Source organism: Siniperca chuatsi, linkage group LG16, assembly GCF_020085105.1.
Source record: "Siniperca chuatsi isolate FFG_IHB_CAS linkage group LG16, ASM2008510v1, whole genome shotgun sequence".
Classification (NCBI taxonomy): domain Eukaryota; kingdom Metazoa; phylum Chordata; class Actinopteri; order Centrarchiformes; family Sinipercidae; genus Siniperca; species Siniperca chuatsi.
This window is the reverse complement of record NC_058057.1, coordinates 8,567,690-8,578,859: the sequence shown is the minus strand read 5'-3', so window position 1 is coordinate 8,578,859 and position 11,170 is coordinate 8,567,690. Positions and strand designations below refer to the sequence as shown.

General features: G+C 41.3%; 1 protein-coding gene across 3 annotated transcripts in view; it reads right to left on the bottom strand.

Moving 5' to 3' along the window:
• The window catches only part of LOC122862816 (centrosomal protein of 128 kDa-like), a 43,717-nt gene that overhangs the window by 28,849 nt on the left and 3,698 nt on the right, over positions 1–11,170 (bottom strand). For 2 of the 3 annotated variants that reach the window (XM_044168525.1, XM_044168526.1), the window contains exons 7-16: positions 11,090–11,162; positions 10,408–10,530; positions 7,669–7,755; positions 7,151–7,225; positions 6,825–6,972; positions 5,653–5,792; positions 4,242–4,313; positions 3,761–3,946; positions 1,215–1,403; positions 194–655 (exon numbers count right to left, since the gene is read on the bottom strand). In XM_044168525.1, coding sequence (XP_044024460.1) covers positions 194–655; positions 1,215–1,403; positions 3,761–3,946; positions 4,242–4,313; positions 5,653–5,792; positions 6,825–6,972; positions 7,151–7,225; positions 7,669–7,755; positions 10,408–10,530; positions 11,090–11,162 — 1,555 coding nt within the window. The remainder of the gene's footprint in view (positions 1–193; positions 656–1,214; positions 1,404–3,760; positions 3,947–4,241; positions 4,314–5,652; positions 5,793–6,824; positions 6,973–7,150; positions 7,226–7,668; positions 7,756–10,407; positions 10,531–11,089; positions 11,163–11,170) is intronic. The other variant, XM_044168527.1, reaches the window with a different exon arrangement.

Here is an 11,170-nt window from a genome sequence, read left to right as displayed (position 1 = left end):
CCCCACAACCGCAAAATCTGTTGTTCCTGGAAGGACTCAAGTCTGTTTTGGGGGAGCTAAGCATGAGAGTGGTATCGTCTAACTCAGCAAAAAAAGCGAATAAGTGTATTTCCCAAAATGTCAAACTCTTCCTTTAACTGTACTTTTCCTTTATGCAAAAAAATACTTTGAGCATATTTGTAAAAGGGCTTACCTTAACCTCCTTCAGGTATGCCTGTATTTCATCCCGCTCCTGACGGCAGAGCTTGAGCATGTCCTGCATGTCACGATCCTTCTTTATCCTGCTGTCCTCTATCATCGCCTTCATGTTGTCCAGTTCTTTCTGATGCACCTCTCTCTCGAGCTGCAGCTGCTGCCCCAATGCGGCCCGCTCCTCCTGTACTGCTGTCAGCTTGGCCTGTAGCTCCAAGGCACCCTTCTGGAGCTCCTTCTTGGAGCTCTCCTCCTCAGCCAACCGCTGGACTAGCTGGGCATGGGCTGAGGTCATCTGCTTTAGGGTGGTCTGCAGCTCGGCCTGTGTGTCCTGGTCTCTCTGACAACGACGGGCTTGGGTGTCAGCTCGTTCTTCCAGCCTCTGGTTCTCTTCCTTCAGTCTTGCCTGGACAGCAGCCTGACGCAAAGTCTCTTCCTCCAGGGCTGCTGAGGCCTCCCTCACCTAGGGTTAGGAGCGCGGTTAGAATCTTATCAAAGCACTTCTAATGATTTTTTAGCTGAGGTTTTTGTGACACATAATTTATTACCTCAAATTAAACGAGACAAATTGGTCTGAACAGAATGAAATTAAAACTTCAGCCATGTCTGTGGTTAGACTGGGATTTGTACAAGAATGCGAATTTGCTTGTAACCACTAAACAAGCATTTCGTAAAAGAGAACTGATATATGTCTACCTTGGCATAACTTCAATGCTTGCTGACTACTTTCAAAAAAGGTGTCATCGTTACATGACACCCAAATAGCATGGTGGCAGTGCGATACGGTTTGAGTCAACCTCAGTGCTGACCGCTGTCATTTCTGAAAAAGGTGAGTTAAACTAGTCTTGAATCAATGAACTAGAAATTCTAATTTAAGGAACAATACAGATTACTAGATGCAGATTGTTCAATGAAAACCTGACCCACAGTCTATGGTCCTATAAGTAAAACAAAAAATGTATATTTTGTGTGTCCCTAGTGATTTGAAAGATAGTCTATTTTCAGGATGTTCAACCCCACACCTCCCGGATTTCCTGCTCCAGTGACAACTGGCGCTGGCGGGTCTCGGACAGCTCCACATCCTTGCGGTGGAGCTCTTCTTCGCGCTGGGCCAAACGGCCTAGGATTTCAGCGAGCTCCCTGCGGGCTGCCTCTGTCTGCTGGCTCAGCGCCTTCAGCTGGGCCTGAGAGCTCTCCTTTTCCCTGGCTGCCTGGAGGGAGAAAGAGAGAGGCAGGAGCAAAAGAGAGAGAGTGGGGGAGAGGGGGTGGGAGATGGAGAGGAGAAGGGAAATGAAGAATGACAAATGAAGAGGAGGCGAAAGATGGTGTACAAAAAGGAGCTCTAACAATAATGATGAGAGCAAGAGAAAGAGTGACAGAGAGACAGAGGGAGAGAAACATATGCAGTACCAGCTCTTGCACTGATAGGAAAATGCTAGCACTCAGCTCCCTGATAAGGGACAATGGTCAGGTCTGTTCAAGGCAGATTGCTTCTAATACTCTGGCTTTGACTGGAATTTGCAAAGACTTTGCTGTAGCTCAGAACCTAATCATTTAATTGAGCACTTGATTCTCTCCCCTAATTCATTAAGGGGGCAGATATGATTTTGTAATTAATTCGCGTCACGTCGAGTATGCCAGGTGGGGAGTCTGTCTGTCTGTCTGTGAGGCGCGAGGCTGCTGACTGTGAGTTTGGAGGTGACTCACTCAGTTTAAATGGAAATCACAGGGAGGTGACTTTCAAGCTAATAATAATAATAATAATAATAATAATAATAGGCAGCCGTTAATTATTCAACTAGCACAACTGCTGTAACATACCTTGCAAAGGTACTCAAACTACTTGACTTCATATTTGGTTATATTATTATTAAGTTAATTCAAAATACATTATTCAAGAGTGTTAATTTGACTTTGTTTTATCTATATAGCATAGAGGGCTTTATATCAAAGTATGAAATAAAAGCAGAGAACGACTTGCACAAGTATCCAACCATTTTGCTTTGTTTGGGTTGAATAGCAACATTAATAAAAAGCTCCAGAAGATTTCTCATTACGTGTTACTTGGATTGATGTGTTTTAATAGGTATGACAGGTATTCAGTAGTTCTAAATAGCATTTTCCTTTCATTCTTTCCTTTAAAACTGAGACCAGTTTCACTCTCTTCATCGTAAGAGGACTACATGCGACATACAATATGGATAGCAATGGATATGTATTTATAGCTCCTCTTTCCAATAATTATACTTAAAGGTACAGGAGATCCTGCTTTTGCTGATTTTCCCGTCCATTTCTACTATGAAGGGACATGGAGGAATTGGACCAGAAAAACTATATATTTTAACATCTGTATTTCCCCTGTGATGGGAGGGCGTTGATTTATTTCTCTAAAACACTGGTCTAAACTTGAATGTCCTCCATACTGTAATGCAACAAAGGAGGGACGACCATTGCTTAGAAACACACAGCTGCTAAAAATATATGAAATATAAGATTTGAGTAACAGAGTAGACATTTTTGTGATGTTGAGTGTCCATCATTTACACAACCCGTGCCAATATTCTGTGTATAACTATTGCCAGTGGTAGCAACCTAGTTTGCTTCCACCATCCACTGATGTATTCTGATGTCAGTGGGTTGCAGAACTACAGGAAGAGTTTGGCTGAGATAAGTTTTGTTTTCTTCTCGCTGCCTGGGGCGTCACTACAAATCAGTCTACTACTGGAGCTGAGAAATGCATTTCAGTACAGACATTATTGATTACTTTTTAGAACACACTGTCAAAGTCAAAGCAGCTATGCATGAGCCAGAGTACACTGCTAAGAAATTGAAATAAAGACAGTCAGTTGTTGTTCACAGTGCTGCCAGCTGGTAAGCTGCTAGCCCAGCCAACAGCAGCAGCAGCACTATCCAGAAGAGTAGTGCTGACTCGTATTTCAGCTACAGTTGCCCACCAGTGATACCTAGTCAATAAACTGCAGTGAGATTTAACTCTCTCCCGTAGTTTTGTGCTTTCTTGTCTCTCTCCTCTCCTTCTATCGCTTTCAGCAGGTATTTCTGCCTCTGATTGTGGGCCACCATTCCGATTATTATTACTTTATTAATTTTATTACCACTACATTATTCTCTCTCTCTCTCTGCTTTAAAGAGGAACTCCAGTGATTTAGTACTGAACTTCCATGAGTTAAGGGACTTAAGGGGAAAGATTAAACAAAGGCTTTTAGTCCCTAGTACCGGTCAAAGTCCAAAGTCCCTGGATCAAAGCCACAGAAGACATTATACAACTGTTTTCACAGGCTGAGTAGTACTCCTTAAGACGGGTAAACTGATCTTCATGTGTAAAATCAGTGGATTGACCCTTTAAGGTAAATGGGGTGAAATCATTTTTCTCACTTCAAATGCAGTTTTACAAGTCCCCTCCTTCCACTAGCAATATCTTGAAATAAGGCAGATCAGTCCACTAGACTCAATGAGTCGTTAAGATTGATTTTTCAATGTGGAAAGACAGCCAACATTATAAAGATCAGCAGTCAAAAGTGGTGTAATGAAGGCATCTGCCTCAACCGACCTGCGAGGCCTTGTCGGTATGGAACTGAGCCTGGGCCATCGCCTCCTCCAGCTCTTTCTGCAGTCTCCTGCACTTTGCCCTCCACTGGCGCACAGCCTCTTGGGCCCTGGTCTTCAATTCATCTCTGCTCCTTGTGCTCTCCTGGAGTAATGCCTCCGTCTCCCTGCTCTCTGCCTGCCCTCGGCTCTGAAAGGATGAGTGAATTTATAAATAAAGGGTATATTCATTCTTTGTAATCTGAATCAGTGTTTTTTAACCATGGGGGGGGGCTAATTCTGAAGGATCTCATTACTGCAGCGTTAGTTTTTCTATTCTTTACATTGTAATTTTGTGAACTTGTGGTCCAGAATGAGGCACTACACACAGTATGCTTCCAATTTAAATTGCCACTAGAGAAAGCAGCCCTTGTTGCGAGTCCTTGAATTAAATTACCTATCAACTGATGAATTACAGTGTGACGCGATAACCAATATTAAAATACCTGTATCTCCCTCAACTGTTCCAGCATTCGTAGCTGCTGTTGCTCCCGCCGCGCCAGGTCTGATGACAATTCCTGGTATATAGAAAAGAGAAAGGTCAAGGACGTGTGTGTGTGTGTGTGTGTTTGTGTGACTACTACTGCTAATGTGAGGAAAAGGACAGAAAGGCAGGAGAAAGGGAGACACAGGGGTGTGGAGGAATGGGTTTAGAGCTGTGGAAGCTAGAAAAGGGAAGAAAAGGACAGCTGATGTTTAAAGAAGGAAGCAAAAAAGAAAAAAGGTATGAGAGATTTAAAAAAAAAAAAAAAAAGAACCATAAAGGGCGGGTATAGCAAGCAAAGAAGAGGACAAAAGGCAAAGACAGAAAGGTCAAAAAAAGGTTGAGACTGTGTTTACATGCTGTCTACAATTGGATTATCTGCAAGGCTGGTCTGAAAAGAAGTCTGAAAGGAGAGTTGCACTGGATATAACTTAATAGCCACACGAAAATCACAATCACAAGTTTGATTCAAGTCTAAAGCTAGGGCAAGTAAGGTTAGCCTGGTCCCATCTAGGTATTTATACTGAATAAGACTGTCAGTTAGGAGTAATTAGTCATAGACTGATTAGTCACAGACCTATTAGACCGTATATAAATTCAGTCACTGAGAAATTGAATCTTCCACCCTATTCTGCTCATTATACTTAATTTTTGCTCATTTACCATTAGACATTAAACATTTTCAACGTCTATTTTGATCTAAACATAAAAACCATAAGAGGCGCCCCAGGTGCTACACGCAAACACCAACTTCATTTTTTCACACCTACTCTGCAATAAGGGAAGTGTGGGAGTTTAAACACATTTTCAGTGAAATACACATCAGAGATTATAGGAATGTGCCAATGCTTAAAGTGCAGCTATTTCTACTAGCATTTTATTGATACCCACCGTAGCCCTGAATACCCCTGCTTAGCAAGGGAATGTGTTTTCTTTTTTTTTCTAGATTTTTTTATTTATGTCTTGTTACAGTGATGGAAGTGACACATTGCACCAGTTTGAGAAGGATAAATGACTGCTGGTTGACTTCTGATCTCCTCTTCCAACTGTCACTTCATCTGACGATTTTTAAGAGGATCAAGTGGCATGGAGTTGGCGGAGGATGCGACCACGGATGAGAGGAACCCGACAAACTGAAATAACCCTGCTCAGGGTGGAGACGCCAATACGGGAAAAGTCAAAAGTATGCTTGTGTTGTGTTCATTTGCACTCCAGCTGAAAGATCCTCAGTGTTTCCCATGTATTCTTCAGAGTAAAGAACAAATGGATGAACTAGATGACTAAAGAATTACATGCAATGCCTTCTTTGAACCACTGGTTCCCTTGTTGTTTTACATAAAAACCCATTGTCACACAATTTCTCTGATACATACCTCCACCTGTAAGCTGAGTTGGACTCTCTCTTTCTCCTTGCGGTCCAGAGTCCTTTTCAGTTCTTCAACCTCACTGAGGACTGAGGCCGTGCACAGCTGGACGCGCATGTCTGACACTTCTTTTTCTAGGTACAAGCGATCTATACACATGTACATGTGCAAGAACACATGCATAATTAAAGTGTTGTTAGAATTGGTTTCTACATGTGGAGACAAGAAAAGTAGAACACATAGTGACAAGGAACTTGACGTGACTGATGGATTAGGGAACACAAGAAATGCACCGTACCTTCTGCAAAAAGGAAAAAAGCCTCTGCAACATTATTTTGAGTGAGATAAATATTTAAGCAGAGTCCATTTTGAATTATTTTCTAACCTTACTCTGAAAATGTTTACCTCTTTACCTACTATATTGAAGGCTGATATGCATGGCTCACTGTGAATCACATCTCTTGGTCACTTGGGGCAGACCAAGATAAAGGTGAACAGAATATAAATGAAGTGATAAGAGTGAATGAAGCAGGATTCTCCATTATAAACAAAGATGCTGATATACAAACACTAAGTACTATTGGTGATGTCATCATAAAGTAATTCACCATCTGAGTTGAAAATTCCCATTGCATATTGAACTACTATAGAACTTTAGACATTTTTATAAAAATCTGTTATTTTCTAACTTTCACTGCCTTATAAGGCTCTTTGATGCCCTAAAATCAATACCATTACAAAAAACAGTGAGGCACTGAAAGGTAAGATTTTCAATACTTTTACTACTATCTACTCTCAATTTTCTCTCCTTTTATGATCATATATTTTACATTCTTTTTCTCTTCTATTTCTGCGCTATGGTCCAATCAATTCACTCTCAAACACTCCACTTGCCCTGTCTTCACTCTTGCTGGCCCTGTATCGAATCTCAGACCTCTCTCTTCCCACTGCCCTGCATTCACCCATTCTCCTATTCTTAAAGGTATTTTGATCAAGCACTTGGCAATGCATGTGTACTGTCTGAAGATTTCCTTCAAAGAGAAATTGATACACAAAAATAACAAGACAATGCCAGCTATTTCTATGGCTACAGAGTTGGCATAGCAATCTTTTAACCTGTCTATTTAACCTGCATCCATATCCTCTCTGTCCTCCTGTTTATCCAGACCTATATTCAGTACCTGGCCCTCGCTGTCCAACTTTTCCATCCTCCCTGTCAGTGTGGTTGCCATGTGGCTGAGCAATGGGCTGAAAACTCTCCAGCCGGGCCCTCTGAAGCTCAGTCTTCTCCTTCCTCATCCTCAGCAGCTCACCGCTCATGTCCTCCACCTGGGCATCATCAGCCATGTAAGCAGACACAGAGAAAGACATCTGACTGTCTGAGAGTGGCACTAACAGCACTAAGGTTCTCTTAGAAGACGCTGCACTGTTTATTGTTTTGTCTCCTGAGGTTTACTGCACATCCTGCATATACAATCATGTACAGTACACACAGATATAAACAAACCTGTTGAACAAGGGACTCTCTGCTATCCTCAGACTGTTCTAGTAGTCGTCTAGCTCTCTCCAGTTCCTGCTCCATCTAAGGAGAGCACAACAATAACAATGTCAAGACAATACAAGTACATTATGAACAAGTGTTTTGGAAATTGATGTGGAAGTAGCAGGAGCCTGGTGTGATGTGTTCGAAGGTTCGGAATGAGCATGGCCCACAGTATATCATTAGGTATGCAGCATCTATGATCTACAAATTTAGACTGTATACAATTTGAAATAAGGCACAATTATGAAAGTGTTAGGAAGGGGTTCTATTACATATTCAACAAAAAAGTTTTGATATACTAACTGCCTAAGTAAAAATGTGAATGCTAATTACTACTGATGCCAATTTCTGTAAAATGATGCAGAAAAATTAGGCAGGAACTTTTATAGGGCAAACTTTCATAAAATCAAGTCCCTAATAACTTACCAAAGATTTTTACTATTTTAATACAAAAACATTCCATTAAGACTAAATATATTCACCTTGGACATTTCCCTCTCTGCTTTCTGTAGCCTGGCTGTCATGGCCTCGTCTCTCTCATGGGCTTGAACTTGGCGTCTCCCTGAAGTCTACAAAACACAATATACAGTTGACAGCATGTATTATTATAAGAGCACACATATATGAGTAGTGTAAGAATGCAACATAAGAGGTGCTATTGCATCACAGCATCTCCCATCTTGTTTTCTTGGAAAAATATACTGGCATCATGGTGGATTTGTACAAGAGCTTAGATCCCACTCAATCCCACTCATTCTGAGCAGGCTGTGGTGATGAATTACTGGCTGCTAGCAATAACATCTACCCAAGTGACTCATCATCTATTTGATTCACATCACAGCGGGCCCATCGGTGGGGAATAAATGTGCCCTCTGCTCTCCCTCCTCTCCTGCTCTTTAGTAGTAAATGAGATTATTTTCCTCTTCATTTCCTCATTCTTGTTTATTTACCCTTAATTTTTGGACAAATGCATTATTTCCCATCGCCCCGGGCCCTGCTGGTGTCCCATTAGGGCACTACGGAGGAGAGGGATGCGAATGAATTGGTAGCTACTATCATTACACAGTGTGTTGAAAAGTCTAGCTCACAAAGGTTATCAGTCTGGATACAGCTACACAGTGCCCCTCTGTGGTCTACTAATAAACTGCATTAGGCATAAGAGATTTAAAAAGGACTGATGCCATGACACATGATGATTAGCTTTTACAAAACCCTGTCCTCCAAACCAGTAACGAAGAAATAAATGGTTCAGTTATTTAAAAAAATGAACTAACATTATGCTGTTTGTGTAAAATATGAGCGATTTGTGTAGCTAAATGGAAAGTAGCAATGTAAGAGCGCAATAATACAAGATAATGTATTCTTTACCGTGACTGTGGGCACCTATTGAGTGCATCTAGCTGTGAGTCAACATCACTAAAGTGCACCTAATGACAGAGCTCTCTCAGCTATTAATGCTTTAAGACAAAAGCACACCTAAAAAAAACTCCCCCCCCCAAAAAAACATGATTGGCATGAAATACGGGAAAGTAGCAATTACTTGCTTAGTGACCATTTGCACGGCATCAAAGTAATTGCCTAGGTGTGCTTTATAGTCTCATAAAGCCGAACAAGAGGGCTGGGTGACAAAGTGGGAATGCTGCTTTAACATACAAGAGAGGACAGCAGTGCATTAGAGAGATTTCAATAAGATTTTTTTGCATGTCCTGTGATTGAATTTAAACATATTTGATCAACATCACTTGTCAACGTAGTGATAAATGTAAAAAATCTACTGTATCTAATTATGTGGAACATTACTAATCACACCAATTATGGTTGGTGGTTTTGGTTCTTTTCTGACTTCCGTTTTGTCAAAGTGACGAATAATTCACATGAGAATATTCCAGCATTCATTTTTTAACGCCATCAAGCTTACAATTTAACCTTTCTGTACCAGAAATGGCAACCAGAACAGCTCATGATTTTTTTTAAATTGAGCATAAATAAATTGTGTAAATGTCTGTGGTCTGAATTATTACTCAGGAATAACCAACAGGCGTTTATTGCTGCTGCTGGTCCTATGTGGGTAGAAAGTCCTGCTGACTTGCTTTCTCTCTACTGCATCAGCCAAATTTCTCCTTATGTTGAAAAAAAAAATGTTTTTCACTGAATGCCTCTTAGTATTAGTAATTATTAGTAAAATAATTTATGAATGCAATGATTCACTCTCACATATTGCTTGACTAGTTGGTCTCAGAAATGTAAAACCACCCTCAAGCCTTTTGAGAAAGTAAACAATCAAGCTTTGAAGGTCTTAGACCAAAAGCCAAATCGTCACCATCACTGTGACATTTTACTAAAATGTGACATTTTAAGCTGGGACAATTTGATAAAATAATCTGCCATGCCGTTTTCTAAAATACTTAACAGTCTCGCTTTTCCATTTTGACTGACTTTGTGAGGACAACTACAGTAAAAGCAGGTACACTAGAGCTGTCGCTAGAGGTGACTGCGTCAGACCAGTAAAGAAAACTTTCCAAGTCACATGGCTGGAACACACTGATTTGAGAGACCTAATCTATAATACTTTTGCTACAAAGCTGAAAGTTTGGCCACTGGGCGTGGTTTAGCAGTCAGCTGCAGAAGGAGAGGTGGGGGAGTGGCTCAGGTGAGCAGTGTCAGGGAGAGCTAATTGTCAAAGCTGTGGCTTGTTGGACTAATTATGCTCTCCCCTTTAAAAGCAGTAGCGTGCTGGACCTGGGGACGCTCACATACAAGACATGCTGCGAGACTGCTGGCGAGACTGTGGCTCATTGTCAGTTTGGCCATTGAGGAGGAGAAGTAGCAGCTCAAATGATGCCACGAGCTGGGCAATTGGGGGGGGGGGGGATAAATACATTTTAAAAAAAATCTATTTATCTGTCTGTCAGTGGATTCAATAAAAAATGTTATCGGTATGCTGCGTTCAGGTGTCTGTTTCATGCCAAGTAGCCCACACATTTACATCATATTGATGTGAATCAATGTGTGTTGTCTCTGAGAAGTAAATAAATAATGGTAAGTTAATAAGTTTTGTTTTCTTCCATCTTGTCTTGTCCTCATCCCTGCATTGAATTTATGTGCCTTCATGTTGTCTCTAGGTTATTTTTTGGCATTTCCTTGAATGTGAGAGAACCTATGAGTGTCAACATGGAAGTGTGGGATGGCTGGATCACAGCAGATGAGGGGAGGAGTGTTACCTCCTGCAGCTCGTCAGACATGGCCGCCCGCTGATCAGGCCTTCTCTCTCTCGCCATACTGCTTTGCTCAGTGTGCATCTCTCTCTCCAGCTCCTGCAGACGCTGCTCCACACGAGACGACACCTGCAGACAGGGAGACAGAGGACGCCTCAGGTCAAGCAAACATCCCCGGTGCAGGAATGGCAGCAAGATATGATAAATGAGACAACAGGAAATTAAAAGAGTGGGTGACAAAAATATCTCTTCGAGTTGACTGGAAGTATTACTTTCACGATGCAGGAATTCCCTGTCTAATCAGGAAGCATCACATCCACCTGTAAAAGACAGTTAATACATTTTATCTTGTCACGACTGTGGATGTGACAAGATAAAAAATAATAAACATGTTGGCTGTCAGCATATTTGTCACAGTAATGTCGGTGCAGTGAGGAACCATGTGTCAGATATTTGCTAAAGTTAGACTTCACTGAAGTTGCATGTGAAAATGAGGAACCATTTGTTCGTAGCTGTTTTCTATTCAGAAAACTAAAATATTTTCATAATTCATGCTTTATACAGCAGTTTTCATTTATCAATAACTGGGATGTGGTGTCCTTAAATTCAGGATGCATCCACTTCCATCTGAAGTCCACAGAGCTAAAAAGCATACTTGAAGTATTGGTGATAAACAGCTACAACTCACTGAGGCCTGTCTCTGGGAAGTTGTCATGTGTCCTGTGAGGCTCTCCATGGCTCGCCTGGTGTCAATATCAGACCTATAAAA